At 48.8% G+C, this 17,760-nt stretch overlaps 1 protein-coding gene and 1 long non-coding RNA gene across 5 annotated transcripts in view; one reads left to right on the forward strand and one right to left on the reverse strand.

Annotated features, from left to right (window-relative positions):
* Nucleotides 1-9,681, forward strand: part of LOC138086973 (uncharacterized) — a 55,866-nt gene extending 46,185 nt beyond the window's left edge. Inside the window, exon 3 of the long non-coding RNA XR_011145467.1 lies at nucleotides 9,175-9,681. This is a non-coding gene — a long non-coding RNA (uncharacterized lncRNA). The remainder of the gene's footprint in view (nucleotides 1-9,174) is intronic.
* The window catches only part of ITPR1 (inositol 1,4,5-trisphosphate receptor type 1), a 321,362-nt gene that overhangs the window by 7,546 nt on the left and 296,056 nt on the right, over nucleotides 1-17,760 (reverse strand). For all 4 annotated transcript variants that reach the window (XM_068981702.1, XM_068981699.1, XM_068981700.1 and 1 more), the window contains one exon: nucleotides 3,019-3,180. In XM_068981702.1, coding sequence (XP_068837803.1) covers nucleotides 3,019-3,180 — 162 coding nt within the window. The remainder of the gene's footprint in view (nucleotides 1-3,018; nucleotides 3,181-17,760) is intronic.

Genomic DNA, 17,760 nt, shown 5'->3' on the forward strand with positions numbered 1-17,760 from the left:
GATGAGCAGCATCATGAATTAACACTTAGAACAGTAATTTTAGTTAACTGTTCTTGGCAGTAATGGAAAAGCCACTAACCAGGGTTTTACTAGTATCCTTGATAAGAACTTTTTCTTCTCAAACTGGTATTTGAAGACCACCACCACCAGAGAGGTCAATAACAATAAAGATCAAAGCCAAAGACATTCAACTATCTTTGCTCCATTATGCTGCTTTTTTGGACCAGAAGATCTGAAAAAATACCTAAGTGATGAAGCAATTTTTGTATTTTCCAGCACTGTTACTACTGAATGGTATTCTTTCATAGCTGGTTTAAAAAATATCTTATCACAGAGTTTCTTGTTCATTAATCATTTGTGGGCTTTTCATTTTTTAATTCAAAACTTTTTTCCCTTTGGAGAGCAAGAATTCTCACAATTACCATTTAAGAACCAGCAGTTCGCTGCCTATCTGCATGACTTCTTATGCAGAAAAGGTTAAGAAATCTTTAGGATTGTTACACACCAAATTAACAAAATGTGAATCTTTTCACCAAGTTGATTCTCCAAAAAATGCTTTAAAGCTTTGCTACTAAGTCAAAAGAAACTGTTGACTAATTCCTTCTGTAAGAACCAAGTTTCCACCAGTAAAAGCAGTAATGCTGAGTTTTTCCTGTAATTCTGGACATCTTAAAACCTAAGCAGATCAATCCTGGTAAAAGGTACTTTAGAATAAGTTACTGGTTTCCTATTTCTTTTTAGCCTATAACATCTTCAAGGAAAAAATAGTTCAATTTCAAATTCATTCATAAGGGTAAGGTTTTCTGAAGGGTGGTTCCAACGGCTCACTTTAAAACAAAAACGTAACAAGAGCTGAAACCAAGCAGTTTAAACCACACTGGTTTTGCTGTCACTTAATGAACCTTAGCTCATACGTAATCATAGTTTTACATAGTTTGTTCAAGCCAAATTCTGGCTTCATAGAAACAATCCTGATGCCAAGTCTCTATGATCAGTTATGTAACATGGCAATGAATGTATCCTTCGTAATGTTTAAATATTGATATATGATGTGACTTCTGAAACTCTAACTCTTAAAAAAAATGAGTAAGAATTGAAACAGTCAACCATGAAAGGCAAACAGGGTACAATGAGGAAACAAAACAAGGGAAACTCAAGCCCAGCCTGTAAGACCAAGAGCTCCTGCCTGCTGTTTTCGGGTAAAGTTGGGTAAATTTCCCAACAGCCTGCTGTGTATCTTAGTATCTCAACAACAACAAAACAAAACGATGGAATGGGGTCCAGTGCCCTCCGGGGTCTTGGGTACCTCGTACACCTATGATTCTGGGTGAATTCCTCAGCTCCACTCACTCCTTAGGCCAAGTTCACTGCTTTGCGAAGTGTCCATCACTGAAGCAGCTTCAGAACCACCTTCAGGGAGCAATTCAACACCCCAGATTCTTAGTGGTGAGAGGACAGGCCAGGCCTACTTGTGTGGCATTTACTACCACAGACTACCCAATAATAGCTCCAGACGTGTTTACAGATGGCACTGTATAGAAAGCTAATTGCTTCCTTTATTTAGGTCTATATTAGATCAGTTTCTCTTACGACTTTTTGGCATCTAATTTAAAGTACCTGATTTAATGGCGATTCTTACAGCCACAGCTCTAAGGGAGAGGAAGGGAGCTCAAGCATCGCTCCATGCATTAAAGAGCTCGCCTCACTCGCGGGTGGGAGGGTAACAGAAGCAGCCGTAGCAGACAGACTCGTGCATCACTGTAGTTCTGGGGACCATTTGTCAAGTGTTTCACAGCAGGGTTAAAGACTCAATAAAACAATTAGCAAAGGAAACTAGTTATATCTCTACAAGTTCTACTTGTGCAGGTTATTACTCATTTTAGGGGGCTTCCCAGCTCAGCACCACAGATAGCCTTCAGAAATAAGGCTTTCTCATTAGTCTTTTTACTTGCACCTTAATACAAGTGAAAGAAATGAATTTGAGGCCAGAGAGTATCCTGGGGCTCAGTTTGGAATAATTTAGTTGGCAAAGAAACATAATGCAAAGTAGGACTGCTGAAAGTGCCATGGAAACCACCTCCAAGAAGAGTTTACCCTAGGTGGAGCGTCACTAGTTATTATACTAGTTATTATGTTCCCCAGAGTAATCAAGCAGCTGTGGGTCTACCTTACCACTTATCTCCGGGCCAGCCTGGCCTGGTAACTGCTGCTGTGTAAAATGTATAATCTCACGTATGGAACTGATTAAAAAGCTTTTAGCACGGTGTGCAGGGTGATCCCAATCAATGCAGCTGAGCACAGGTTCTCCCAGCACAGAGCTCATCACCTGGTGACTGTGAGTGCTTGTTTTAAGGGGGCCAGGAGAGGGCACAAAGAATGCCCCCTTGCCCCAGCTTAGTTACAGGGGCAAGGCGTTTATCTTAGGGACGGGGGCAGGACGCAGCAGCACGCGTGTGGACGGCTAAGCCCAGGGAGGGCAGGGGTGCGTTCAGAGTGCTCCCTGTCCCACTCCCAGCAGCTGCCTCACTGCCTGGATGACGGCAGCCAGTCAGTGAGGATGGGGCTCTTCCTGGACTAGGGTTTATCCCCTGGATGCTGAATGTAAGTACCTGGGGAGAGGACCTGATAGTTCTGAGGGCTGAAAAGAAAAGCCAGAAACAGCTTGCCATCTTCCGTCAGTGAAGAAGACGGGACAGTTTTACAGTGTGTTTTTCTGGACAGCACTTCACTGAAGTAGTTCGCATTTTCTCATTTTCTGGTTTTGTTTGTCACGTTAAAACCTCGTCCTGAGCAGCACTGAAAGTAGTGTCACAGGCTTATCCTGTCAAAGGGGCAGCCAGGAGGGAACGGAGGGGAAACTGATGGACCGAATGGGCTTCTCACCCATTTCCTTTTTCGTCCAGATGACAAACTTCAGCATTATAACATGAGCACTAGTTTTTTTTCCCCCTCACCAAATCTGGTGTGTATCGTAGTGGTGTGTGTATGTGTGTAGGCAGGTAGGGTTCTTTTCTTTACCTGATCCTTTAGTTCTGACAGCTGTCCAGAGAGGTTGGTGACAAGCTTCATGGTGGACTCCAGCTTCTCCTGCAGGTTCCTCAGCTCATTCTGTTCTCCTTCCGAATCGCTGCTGACCAGGGACATGGCTCTCATCCTCGGGAACCAGTCTAGGTTTCTTTCCTAGAACCCAGACGGAAAAAAGAGGGCGTCACTTCTACCAGCAAAGACCACAGAGGCACTCTTCCCATGCCATCCTGTCTTGGCAGCATCGCTCGTCAGGCTGTCTCTGCCTGCTACAGAACTCATGTACTGCACTGTGTATTAAAAAAAAAATTCAGTAAATATCTTTGTAATTGAGTGTAAGGAAACTCTCTTAATTCCTAGAAGAAATCACTGTAAAATTACACATGGGTCAAAGTGGGTTTCCAAAGTTCCTCTACTCCGAATATGAACACTGCCGTTCCATCTGTGATCTCTGCAAATTACAGAGCCAAGGAGATCTGAGTCTTAAAACTGTGGTCCCGTATACACAATACAACTTACCACGGTAGTCACTTTGAGGTGTACAGTTCAGTGCATTAAGAGCATCCACTCTGCTGTGCGACCCTCACCACCATCCATCCTCAGAGATTCTGTACATCTTCCCCAACTTAAACTCCAAAATCATTTGCAAACAAACACTCTAGAAGTAAGTGGATTTTAAGATCCGAGTGTTGCGGGATTTACCAGCAACGTGTATGGGTGTGCTTTTGGTAGACGACTGTCAAGAGGCTGCAAACGGAGAGTGGGTTCAGTTGCCCTCTTTGTGAACTTAACGACCACCACCCCTCACCTCTTGCCTCCCCTCACCTCTTGCCTCCTGCTCCTCCACGCCTGAAATGGCTGGCCTGGTTGGTGCAAGAAAGACCCATTCAGTCTCCTCCCCTCATCATCTCCACTCTTCTTTTTTTTTCATTTCCCACATTTTATTTCTATCCATGCTCTTGAGGTTGTTCACCTCTATCATGTCTGTATGATGGAAACACTGTAATAGGGTCCAACTGCGTAACTCTTTACAACTCTGCTTTCAGTAACATCACATTTGTCACCTGAAATGGCCATGGTGTTAGTATTCAAAGTGGCAAACACAACAAATCAGTTCCCCCTCTTTTCCCAAACATTTACCAGCACAAAACTGGACCCTTAATCTAAGTGAGATTTTGGTCCCTTCATCAATATTACCCGAAGGTAGGGCAGGCAGATTCAATGCTTGGTGACTGCAATCAAATTACAAACTTGAAAGAGAAACAGATGTCCCCTTTAATGCTCCCGTGTCTGAAGAGAACTGGACTTTTAGGACTAAAACACATATGTACTCTGAAGAGAGCCAAAGGATACTCTTAGGGGGTTACATGAAATTTGTGATGATGAACATGTGTTCAACTCAACTATACAGAGCAGCTTAGAATTCATAACAAATACTTCAAGAATATTGGTTCTGCATTTACACATTAAGGAGAAGATTTATATTTGTTATTTTAATGTGAAAAGACATTACTGCAAGTAAGTCAGAGGTCCACCCTTTCTTTTAATACCTATTGCTCATACCTGTCAACACCATTTCTCACTGCTGGTTAACAGAATGGACAAGACTCTTCCTCCCACCTCACTTCTTTCTGCCCACATCTGCTTTTCTCCCACTTCTCCTAAAAAGTAAACTTTACAGACGAGTGCTGTACAGAAAGGTAGGAATGAACCACAGAGAAGCTTCATCAGCTGGAGGTAAGGGGAGGAAAACCTACTTCTTCCACATCCACGTGCTACCACGTTTCTTCTGGGCCATTCTGATCTCATCGGGATAAATTCTAATAAACATTCTAACACAATCATGACCACCCCCCCCCCCACCCCCCAACACACACATGCAGAATTTGCTATTGGTGCTTTGTGTACACCTGAAGTCAGCAGACTTTTTCCGGGTAGTATTTTCTGATAGGATCTTTGGCTTTCTGGACCATATGGACTCTGTCACAATGAATCCACCATGTAGCCCCCAAACAGCCATAGACACAAGTGAATGGGGTAGCTGTTTCCCAAGAAGACTTCACAAATGCTGGCAGAGGGCCCACTTTGACCTACAGGCTGGAGTTTGCCAACCTGTCATACACAATACAAGGCATCAACATACTCGAAATCAAGAACAAAATCCCACAAGACATGTCTAAACATTAAAAAGCAAGACGACCATGTCTTGACCTAATGAGATCTAGCAATATAGACGCCAAACAAGAACTAGTTGATAGTTTCACAAAGAAGGCACCACACTGGCACAGGTGTCCCGTCTGCTTCAAAGCATTTGCTTAAGACATGGGGGGATCCTCTAGCCTGCCTGCATCCTGAGACCAGGAGCCACCTGAGTACAGAGACTAAAACACAGAAGACCCTGGATAAATACTCGTGGATGCAAGGAATGGTCAATCCACTGCTTCCTGGGTGGCCTGGTAACTAATGCTTACACGGTGAATCTCAAGTGTTTAGAATGCACGTGGGAGGAGGAATATGACACTGTCTCCCTGCCTGTGCCACACGCCCTGACCACCATTCCCTTCACGTGTGCCGACAGTAGCCTCCACTAGCTCTCATCAGCGTCCCTCCACAGACGGAGAAGTAGGCAAAAGAGCATTTGACAAATACACTCCATCTTGAGGACGACCAGCCTAGAACTCTGGACTGTTGCCATGGCTGCATCGGTTCCCTGCTGTGTGTCTACAGCGAAGAAGAGGAGAGCAGACATCTGAAAATGCTTAAGCACAGTAGCGATGCTGAAAGGCATATGGTCAGCTGTCACTGATGACACTCACCACCCCGAGTCATCACCACACCTTCCCTCTCTGTCCCTCTCAGGGAGGAATGGCCCGACTGATCAGGAGACGGCGCATGGAGGGGACAGGGGTCTGGGCGTTACTGATGCTCATAGACGGCTCAAGCCCCGTGACAGGAGGAGAGATGGGTGGGCCAGGCTGGTGGACCATAAGCACAACTGCTGGGGACCGGCCAAGCACCCGAGGCCGGACTTCCGAAGGGATGACTCCACGTGTCTGCACACTGACTCCTGAGGAAGCAAGGTAAAGAGGAAAGACACAAAGTCCCACTGAAACCGTCAGACTCTGAAGAGCACATAGACACACCATCCATGGGGATACCACAGACATCCTGTTGGGAGGGTGTTGCAAGATGGTAGCGCAGAACCAGCCCCAGAAGAGAGGATGACTGGTAGAGGGTGGGGAAGAAGGAAATCCCTGTATTTCACAGGAGACCCTGAGAATGACCTGGTGTTTACAAACTGTAAGCTGCTATTGCTGAGTATATCTGGAAGGAAATATTTGCTAGTTCTTTGGATTCAACTCAAAAGCATAAGCACTCTCGGAAGAAAACATTTTAAGAAATGCAACTGCTTCAGGAGTCTTTACATACTTGGTGTTGGCGACCCAGCAGCGAAGCCCCCGCACTTGGTCCCTACCTCCTAGATGTTGTTAAGGTGGTCATGGCTTTGAAACCTAAGTATGAGCCAGGGTTCCGCCCATCAGAGTGCTTGCAGTTTAGTTAAGGAGAGTGGCTGTTTCTGTTAAAAAGCAGAACTGAAGAAAGCAGCTAGGTTGTGTCAAGGGAGTGAGAGTCAGGTCAACATCGGACGTGACTGTGGGGGCTGTGAGTGGCTGATGTCCTCTTCCTGGAAGGTCTGGGTCTCGGGGAAGGTTTGTACTTGGCCACACAAGGGGTCACCACGAGGGCTACTCAGCAGGCGGTTGCGCACAGCCTGGAAAACCAGAGTGGTCTGAGCTGGGGAGGAGAGCAGACAGACTTTGGCGGGCCCGTGTGTGATGCTGGCTGGACAGCTGGACTGGTAAGGCAGGGAGGCAGCAGGGACAGCAGGTGGTGAGGAAGGGCAGAAAGTGACCAGGAGCCCCTGCCTGGTGAGGCGCTGGGGCGAAGGTGAGCAGTCACCAGTGCCTGACATACAGAGGAACTGCTGAAAATGGCCAGAGGATTCACCTCAAACCTGGCTCTCAGATCTTTCATGTGCATTGGCTTAGCGAATCCTCCACAAAAATAGAAAACAGCTTTCCAAACAAAATCCACATTAAACAGGTCTTCAAAAGAATACAGAAAATTGATGCAAAGTCTGCACGTACCTTAAAGAACAGTTTCTTCTTAAAGAGCAAGTGACCCAACAACTATGGATGGAAAAGAGACTTTGTTCACAGTGGATTCATACCTTCTTCCGTGGGGTGTATGATGTGATCCCTTGACTCCTAAGCAACGGTTTCAGAAAGGCCTCTGACACATGCAAAATACAGTCCCCATCCAACAACTGATTACTGAAAAGACCATTGATAATTTCTGTGCCTGGCACAGGGCTGAGTGCTGAGGGTCTAGAGACAGGATGGCAAGGTCCCTATATCCCCAGGGGGCGGTAGTGTGGCTGCAGGGCATGGCTCCGCACTTCCACGGACCCCACTGCAGTCTCAGCTCCAAGCGCTCAGTGCCCAGTGTCTGCTGGACTGGTGAACGGGCTCCACTGGCCCTAAGGTGGCTGCTGCTGGCATCTGTGCTCCTCCCCTCAAGGGTCAAGAGATGCACTCTGATGCTGTTTGCTTTCGCTTTCTCTGTGCTTCTGTACATTGGTTCCCTGTACTCCTGGGGATGAAGACCCCGTCTGAGGGCTACGCAAAACCATGGACAGAAAAAACGCATATCATTTGAATGTCCATCTTAGTCAACAGTTAACGATTGAAAATATATTGGCCTCACAATATGCCCTGGAGCAGAACATGAATCAGATTTAAAGGTAAAATCCCATGATTTTATAGAAACGTCATCCTTTCTACAGGTCTCTTTGGACCCTGTGCCTGGATCCTAGTGATAAGTCTTCATTCTCCATCTCATGAGAGTCTTCAGTGCAAACGGAGGGACAGGATTTCCTGGTCTAGATACTTCCCGGTGACCACCTTCAAGTTTCTCCCTTGTAGCCCTCCTCTAACATTTACATCTAACAGTAAGAAGCAGAGTTGGGGGCCCCACCAAAACCCCAAGCAAGGGAACCTGAGTGCTCTGGCCAGTGGGTGTCATTAGTTCTTTTGCCCTGACATGGGTGTGTACCAAAAATTTGAGATCCTTGGTGTAGCCAGTATTTTACTTAAATAATCATCCTGGCCGTTAAGTCAAATCTCAAATTACCAACGAGTTAAAATTAGCTATTCTGGCCAAACTGTGCTCTCCATTTCCACTGGGTTTTACATCCTGTGCGGTAGGATAAATTCCAGTGCAGTGTGAAGGCTCCTCACCAGCACGACCTGGCCACACTGAGATCCGAATCTACAGGAAAAATCCTAAGACTGTTCCAGCCTTAGCAGAGGAGCAGAGAGAGAAGTGACTTCAATCTAGCTCAGCCTTTCACACCAAACACTGAGCTGGTTAGAGCACTCTGACTCCTGCGAAGTGCGCACCCCTGCCTCTCTAGCCAGCCAGACTCTGAAGGTCTCTGAACGCTTGCAAAAATCCCACCTTCACGTCTATTCCAGGTCAAAAACATGTCTCAGGGGCCCAGCTTCTACTGAACTTTTGAGAAAGTCATCTCCAGCGAAGACATGTTGTTTATACATGAACTCATCTTGGCGGGTGTGTGTGGTCAGGAGGGTGGGGCTGGGCGAGGGCTGGTGGCTGCACCGCCTGTCTGTCGGCCGCATCTGTCGCCCTGGGTCTGGGAGCCCCTCTGTGCTTCGCTCGCCCTCCTTGCTGCTGGCACCTCACATACCAATGTCCTTAGGCACTGTCTGCCCCAGTCCTACAATCCCGCCAGTGCGGTTCCCGTCACAGCAAGCACTTCCTCTGTCAGAGCAGACAAACCGACTCAAGCCACAGCCGGAAGCAGGCTGACCACAAGTGCTAAGGTTCTGGTTAGTTCTTTTCTAGGTAAAGTTGGAAAAGTCCCTGCAAAGCAAACACTGAAGTTTTAGACACGGGGGCGGCACTGACCTCTTGAAACGTTCTTGACTGGAAAGAGGGAGGGTGTGTGTATGTGTGTGTGTGAGAGAGAAAGAGAGAGAGAGAGAGGAGGAGAGGAAGTTGGATTGTATGATGCAAATGCTAATCATTCTGAGAAGTGTTTTTTTTTTTTTTTCTCCCTCTTCCCAGGTTCAACTGAAGAGGCAGTTCTAAGAAAGACAGCTGAGATCATCAGTTACCTCCTCAGAGAAAGTCCACTGATGGTAGAGTTTTGTTTACCATGTAAACAACATAGCATTTATGGCTAAATCCGTTATTCTTTCACAGCCAGACTACAGAATTGCAAGTTTTTTTTTTTTTTGGTGGGGTCATGAGGATAAAAGACAGGATCACTGGCCAGAAGATGGGTCCCAGGAAAATTGACCTGTAAGCCACAGAGTCCCCTCCACCCTTCAGAATCCCCTTGGGGAAGATTCAGGAGAGCAGAGATGGTCCTTTCAAAGCAAATGTCAGAGGCACTGCACCTTATCTTACCAAGCAAGATGAAAGACTGGATTTCCCAGTGTGCCTGGGGATGGCTGGAGTGAACCAAAGCGGGGGAGGGGCAGCCTGGAAACAGACTCCTGGCTTCATGTATCCAAACCCCCAGAAAATGCCTGGAAGAGGGTGGAGGAGGAAGACTGAAGATAACCCTTAACTCTTCTACAGCAGGAATATATTACACTCAATAAACCTTAAACATTTGCCTCTCTTGTGAGGGAAGGTGATTGTGTGTGCGTGCACTCAGTTGTGTCCTATTCTTTGCGACCCCCACGGACTGCAGCCCACAAAGCTCCTCTGTCCATGGGATTCCCCAGGCAGGAATCCTACAGTGGGTTGCCATTCCCTTCTCCAGGGGATCTTCCTGACCAAGGGATAGAACCTGAGTCTCCTGCATTGGCAGGTAAATTCTTTACCACTGCACAGCCTAGGCGGAGAAGGCAATGGCACCCCACTCCAGTACTCTTGCCTGGAGAACCCCATGGATGGAGCAGCCTGGTGGGCTACAGTCCATGGGGTCGCTAAGAGTTGGACACGACTAAGCGACTTCACTTTCACGCAGTGGAGAAGGAAATGGCAACCCACTCCAGTATTCTTGCCTGGAGAATTCCAGGGACAGAGGAGCCTGTTGGGCTGCCATCTATGGGGTCGCACAGAGTCGGACACAACTGACGCGACTTAGCAGCAGCAGCAGAACCTAGGAAGCCCAAGTTAAGGTGATTATTTGCATTACAGAGGAAGAAAATAATCTTCAGAGCTCTTTCCTAAGATAAGAGAAAACAAACAAAACCCAGAATTTGTTACTCTGGGTGAAAAACAATGATAATGATCGCTATGCTCAATGATTCCAAAATTGCCACTTATAGTATCTATGATACATTTAAAAAGACAAAAAAAAAAAACAACCCTAAAACAGTGAATCCCAAAGGTAAAAAAAAAATCAGCGGTTGGGGGTGGTAGTGATGAATAGACAGAGCACAACACAAGCACAAACCCTGGTGTAAAATACCATCTTTAGTTAATAATTACTGTATATTAGCTTACCAATTGTAACTACACCATAGTAAACAAAAGTTACTAAGAGGGGAACTGGCAGGCAAGGTAGGGAGAAGGGGGCACATGAGAACTCACGACTTTTTGTTCAGCAGTTCTGTAAACCTAAAACTTCTGTAAAAAAGTAAAATCTCTTAAATTAAAAAAAAAAAAAGGATCCCACACCTGGAATTTGTTGGTGGTGGTTTAGTCGCTAAGTCATGTCCAACTGTTGGGACCCCATGGACTGTAGCCTGCCAGGCTCCTCTATCCCTGGGTTTCTGTAGGCAAGAATACTGGAGTGGGTTGCTATTTCTTCCTCCAGGGGATCTTCCCAACCTAGGAATTGAACCCAGGTCTCCTGCATTGCAGGCAGGTTCTTTACCAACTAAGCTATGAGGGATGCCAGACCCTAGTTCAAGGATCCACGTCCCAGTATGTCAGAAGTTGGTTTCTGCAGCAGCCCCAAGCTGTCAGTGTGTCAATGGGCAGGAGCCGTGTCCTGGAGTCAGGAAGTGAAGCCCAGATGCCCAGAGTATTCACAGGGCAGCGAGCTGGGCAAGTCAGCCAACCAACCCGGGTCTCTGCTTCCCTTTTTTTGAAAGCTGCTTCACAGGGTTAATATGAGAATCAAATGGCTGTGAGAATGTGTCTGTCAACTGGAAAGTACGATGCAAAAGTATTGTAGGTCAGTGTCAGCAGCCCAAGGTCACAGAGCTGGTCTGTCGTCTGAGATGCTGACTCCAGGTGTAGCACTCGATCCCACGTGAGTGAGTTCTTCCTTTCCCAGATTTCAGACGCCGGGATTTCTCTCTTTCTGGTGGAGCCACGTGAAGATTGCCCAGGCCGGCCCCGAGTACAGGCATGAGCCCGGTCTGCTCTCGTCTCAGCCGACATCACCCAGACGGGCCCTGTTATATAATCTTCAGCTGGGCTGGAATGACCACTCACCCTTCCCAGACTTGGTTAATAGTTGTTCTTGGATGATACAGTGTAACAGAGCCGGGCCCTCGCCAGAGCGAGGACCGCACCCATTTCTGATGAAATCCCTAGGCAAGGCCAGCTGCAGAGCCACCGTTCTATGTCACTGTGGACCCTCAGGTGAAGGGATGCTGGGCCTGCACTGGGGCCTTGAGATGGCAGAGCCCATCAGTCAGAGAGGCACCGCTGGGCCCTGGGTACCCAGGCTGCTGGGTGGAGGAAGCCCAGGATTATAGAGGAGGGGAGAAAGGTCAGGGCGGGTGTGAGGGAGGCGCTGCTGTGCCGAGCAGGGCAGGGCAGGGCAGGCTGGCTGGCTGGAGATTCCTCAGGAAGAACCTCCAGGCGAGCCCGCCCTCCTCCCCAGCTGGCTCAGGACATTCTGCTCAGGCAGCCTCCTGGGCACGTCCAGTTAGCTAAGCAATCCACCAGAAGGTTCCTTGTGGTCACGCACAGGGTTTTGACAATTTTTCTTGGTCTTTCTTCTGTTCTCTTTTGGATTCCATGAGTTTAAACTTTGGTCTCTTAATACCTTTATACAATGACAGTTTTGTTTGTTTTTGTTATTGTTGTTGGTTTGTTTTTAGCCTACTTAACAGGCTTTCCAAAGTTCTTTGCTATTGTTTCAGGGCAAAATATTTGGTGTTTGTCTTTGAACATATGCCCTATGCACACCCATGAGCCTCCCTGTGCCACTGTTTCACCTGTAGCTGTGTCCCTGTCAACACCATGTGCTGGGCGGCTCCTCTGGACCGAAGACCAGCTCGGTCTGGACCCCCTGAGGATCAAGTGATGGGAAGATGACCGTATGGCTTCAGTGAGAGCTCAGGGCGGGCCGCCAGCATCACCCTGACCTGAGAGGGGTTTGGAAGGAAGGTGCCCAAAGCCTGAACACGTCTGGGAGGAAGAGAGGATCTGCCAAGCATAGATTCTCCGAATTCCTCACTCCTTTCCAGCCACCCCATGTTACCAACCTGCCCCCCTTGCACTCTTACCCCAAAGTTCACTGCCGTGTCCATGTGGGTCTCCTGTCTCCCTCCTGACACCCACGTCCACTCCTTACACAGACCCTAGGAGTTGTTTGAGAGTGGAATTATGGAGCTAAAGATGGCCCAAGAAACCCTCCGATTCAGCCTCCTCATTTTCTAGGTGGTAACACTGGGGTCCTGCAGAAAAGCAGGTTTGTGAAAGGAGAAGCCAAGAGCTTGGTTCACCGCATAATTGTTAACTATGAATGGCTGTACCTAACTGCTAGGATCTTTTCCTCATTCTCATATGAGGAACAGTCTAGTAGCTACTAGACTTTCTTGAGAAGAGATACATGTTAAAGAATCCTGAATACTTGTACCTGATAAAAATAAACTCAGAACATCTTCGTAAAGGCCAGGGGGTCACATGCCTCTTGGCTGTGTCCAGCTCTGTCAGACACTGTCCGTGTTCAGAGCAGAGGAGAGATGAAAGAGTGAAGGCTGGGGAGTCACCGGGGTGAACATGGAGCCTGGGGCTGAGGGGTAAGCAGGGCGGCCCAGTGGGGGCTGCAGTGGGCAAAGGCGCAGGAGGTGAGTCCAAGGTACGGAAGGGAGAAAAATGCGTTCTTGGAGTTTAAAACATCTGCTGAATTGGGGGAAATGAGGCTGTAAACAAACACCTTATATACACACACAAACCTGTATAAACATGCAAATCCCCGCATTCACCCCTGGACTAACGAACCAAGGGGAGACTTGATTATAGGTGGGTGGACCCACCACGCGCCAGGAGCACCCTCAGGGGGACCCGAGTCCTGGGGACCCGCCTTAGCAGGTGAGTTCCTTTCAATCAGATAACAGCTTTGCTCCCCGAACGATGACACACAGTGCTGAGCGCTCCTCGGCAGAGGTGAGAGCATGGAGAACTCCCAGCAGAGGGCTGGGAGGTCCCTGTAGACCCGTCTCCCAGAGCCTGAGTGCCTCCAAAGAGAAGGAAGCTGCCTGTGCACTCAGGCGAGGGTGGCTTCATACCCTCCAGATCATCGGAGAGCAGGACGGAGGGCAGGGCGGGGCGTGAGCCTGGGTGTGGAAACTTAAGCTGAGCAACTGCTCTGTGCAGCTGCCACAGACGCGAACCCGAGCTCTGGTGCCGAGGGTGGGGGTGCGAGCGCGCCTGGCCGGCGGGAGGCGCATCCCTGATGCTGACAGGCTGTTTCCAGCCACCCCGAGGCAAGTGCCAAATCCCTGTGTGCGTCTCCCTCACTCCGGCATGCTTGAACTCGGCCACGGTGTCAGCTAACTGCGGAGAGCTTTCTGAGTTGGATCAGAAGCCAGCACTGGTTGTATCCTCATCCACCCGACGCTGAGGGCTTACAGAGCCCAGGCAGCATCTTAACCAAGGCCACGGCCTCCCAGAGAGAGGAGGAGATGGTGCAGTGCTCTTTCTCATAAGAGGGCAGAGTGCATTCCCAGAAAATGCCCTGGGAAAGAAAAGCTGAGAGCATGACTGACACTGGAATATCTCCATCTCGGGGACTTATCACCCCACCCCCACGCCGCGCTTGCCCTTTCTCCCAGCATCCTCTCTGGAATTCTAGCTCAAAGTCCAAACCCATTGCTTCACATCTGCGTGGAGGCAGAGGGTTTCCACGCCACTTCTGCAGTAGCCACAGCCTGCCTGCCAGACCCATCTACATGACACAGAGGGGGCAGAAGGGGAGGTCGGGGGGCATTATTAGGGGCACACCCCTCCGTCTGCACCCTAAGTCCTATCTGTGAGGGACTTCCTCGAACTAAGTCCCCTCGTGATGGCCGTGTCAATTTCTATGTTCCTTCTCTGCTCACGGCGCCACTGTCACCTCCCTTTCCCTGTAGCTACTTTTTGTTGTTGTTGTTCAGCTGCTGTGTGTGTGTGTGCTCAGGTCGCTCAGTCGCATCTGACTCTTTGTGACCCCATGGACTATATCATGCTAGGCTCCTCTGTCCACGGAATTATCCAGGCAAGAACACTGGAGTGGGTTGCCATTCCCTTCTCCCACAGATCTTCCTGATCCAGGGATCGAACCCGAGTGTCCTGCATTGCAGGCAGATTCTTTACCGCCTGAGCCATCAGAAAGTCCTACGTAGATGTGCAGGGCCTGACTTTGATCTGACTGTGATCCACACGCAATTCTCACCTCCACTTCCATCCTGAGTTACACCCCCGCCCCCACCTCCCCGATTCCCTGGACTACCTGGGGCGGGAAGCTGCAGTGCTCCTTTGGGGAGCGCCCATGGGTAGGTTCTATAGCACCAGGCTGTGTCTTGGGTCAGGAAAGGAGCAAGACTCCAGTCGATGTCCCTTTTAAGCAGAAGGCAGTGACAGGTACTCAGTTCCCGTCTTGATCTTTAGCCCCTAACACACTGCTTTCTGTGCTTGCTTCCTGTCTTTCCTTATCAAATACAGATAAGCACAAATGCTAAAGCCAGACGTCCTCCTGCGTGTGACTCTTCTTAGTGTGTTTCCTCATAGTAGATGTTTAGTGGCGCTTACTTTGCTAATAGAACTTATCTGCTTAGAAAGTTTACTCAGGAGCTTATTTTCAGGCAAAAAAAAAAAAGGCTTTCTCTTGTGTGACTTTTTTGCATGCAAATTTCTAAGGGCTTTCACCAGAGCATTTTCTGGGAATCCACTCTCCCCTCCTGGGCAAAACCACACATTGCCACCACGATACTACTTTTAACTTGGAAAATCACTTGTTTTTATGTCCCTGTACTGTGAGTCTCCGAGGAGGTCAAGTGAACTAATAAAAGATGGAACAAGCTGGAAAATGTCCAGTGGCTTAGTGTGTGTGTTGGCGGGGGTGAAGGGGGGGTGGGTGGGCAGTGGGAGAAGGCTGTCTACTCTGGCTGTGAGAAAAAGTCAGCACCAGGCTTAAGGGATGATGGATCAGACGCTCCAGTGTTTAATTATCAGGGAGTTATAACCATTCGGATGAGTCACCTGGGTGTGGGAGCCCAAGCCTGACTGCAGCTCTGGCGAACTGGCCTTCCCCTTTAACTTACCACTCTCTCTCCCCAAATATGGCACCAAAGGAAATTTCATCCCCCATTCCTAGCTGAGGGCAATGAAGTTTATCAGATTATCGCACATCTAAATCAACATCTACTTCGGATACTCCCTTTGTCGGAGCTGTTCTCTGCCGTTCCCTCCCCGGCGACTGCTCAGGGAATTAACCCCACTGGTACTGTTCTCTAGAGGATCTTCTTTCCTGCTCCTCCTCCTATTCCTTTCTCTGGGCTTTGCCTCCTCTGAAGGCAGTTAATTCAGCACCACTGAGGGGAGGAGGGAGATGAGCCAGTCCTCCTCAGGAAAACCCCCTGCAGCCAAGCCGGACAGCGGCTGGGTTCTCGACACACGGACACCGAGGCACGTGTGCAAGCACAGAAGGGGCCACTGCACGTGTCAAGACACCTCCAGGGTGGCCGCTAGGCGGCGGATCTGCATGTGAAGCCTGGCCCAGGCACTTCCCAACCCTGTGACCCTGGAGGAGCGGCTCAGCCTTCTGGGGCTTTATTTAGGTTCCTGCCTGGGAGATGGTGACAGGGCCACCCGCAAAGCGGCTACGGAGACCAAACAAGATCATGCACGCGAAGCACTTATTTCCGTACCTGATCAATAAAACAAGACCTGTGCCGAGGGTATGACCCAGTCTGCCCGGGTCAGGGCAGAGTACAACACAGCCTGCTTCCTCTGCAGTGGGATCAGGATGGCATGGAAGGAGGTTTTCCATTCCATCTCCTTGTCAATTCACACAACTGTCCCAGCAGAGAGGAGGGGCCAGAGCAGCCCCTGAGAACGGGGGTGAGCAGCACTCCACCTGAAATCACTGTCTTTAACTGCAATGAACTCAAAACACACCTCTGAAAACACACCTTATGTTGACAAGGTAGAATTCCAAGCTTCAGAAGAGGAATCTCTATTTCATTAGCAAAAGACATACATGCCTTCTATTTCAGTTAGCATCTGGTCTTCTTTACCAACCTTCCCTCTTAAGGCTTTCTGAGTTTCTAACTTGAAAAGAGTTAACTTAAGTCAGCTTACCAAGGACTGAGCTTTTCTCCTGGGCTTCACTGTCACGGAAAACTGGGCTCCTGGGTCCTTGAGGGGAATCACGTATTTGATCTTTGACCTACAATGCATCCACTGTGCAGTATTTAAATTCCTTCAGGCAAAGATACACACAACTAACTTCCTACTTATTCTGGTTAAATACATCGGACTGCGTGGCCAATCAAATCATCATATACAGACTCACACACATTCTCATATCAGCTGGCACCAGAGAAGAGCTAACATCTCTCAAACAAGGGCATGTGGTATGTAAAGTCTCGTGAAGACTGAAGTGTAGCGCAGGGTTAAAAACAGTCTGCTTGTTACAAGGGCTATCACCAAAACTCTACGTGGTAGCACCAAACTTCCAAGTTCATACAAGGAGAAGGGAACTCAGGGTTTTCTCTCCTGCCTTGAACTGCCAGGGCTAAGTGAGGTCACCCTGTAGTCACATTTCTTTGAAAGTTCAGCCCTGTCTGGGGCCTGAGTCAACGAATCTGAGATCAAATCTGCAGTACACCGGGTGGCGCTGGGAGTCACAGCTGAGGCTGAGCACCCCGTGGCCACCAGCTCCCAGCACCGCCGCCCATCATGTATGCAGAGCCGACACATAAACCCACAGCGAACCCAGTATACATACGGGTGACAGACAGACTCTCACACACAGGACGCAGGGGCCACTCCCCACGGCGCCGGAGGGCCTGGTCCCAGGCAGTGAGCCTGAGTGGAGGACAGCCCTAAATACACAAGAGAGCAGTCACAAGTACCCGTGACTCCTCCACGGACACACAGTAACAGTGTCAATCTTGCCCTGCCTCAATGTTTAAGTGCTTTCCTGGTGACTCGGATGGTAAAGAATCTGCCTGCAATGCAAGAGACCCAGGTTCGATCCCTGGGTTGGGAAGACCCGCTGGAGAAGGGAATGGCAACCCACTCCAGTATCCTTGCCTGGAGAATCCCATGGACAGAGGAACCTGGTGGGCTACAGTCCATGGGGTCACAAAGAGTCGGACATGTCTGAAGGACTAACACTTTCTTCTCACTTTCAACAGCTTTAAATTTAAGAGAGAGAAGCCACAGGAATTTCCCACGGAAGGAGGTTCTCAGAGTCAAGATGCCCATTCTGACTTTCCTCAGCAACAGTGTGCCAACAGCCACAGGACC

The sequence above is a fragment of the Capricornis sumatraensis genome, chromosome 10 (assembly GCF_032405125.1).
Source record: "Capricornis sumatraensis isolate serow.1 chromosome 10, serow.2, whole genome shotgun sequence".
Lineage (NCBI taxonomy): Eukaryota > Metazoa > Chordata > Mammalia > Artiodactyla > Bovidae > Capricornis > Capricornis sumatraensis.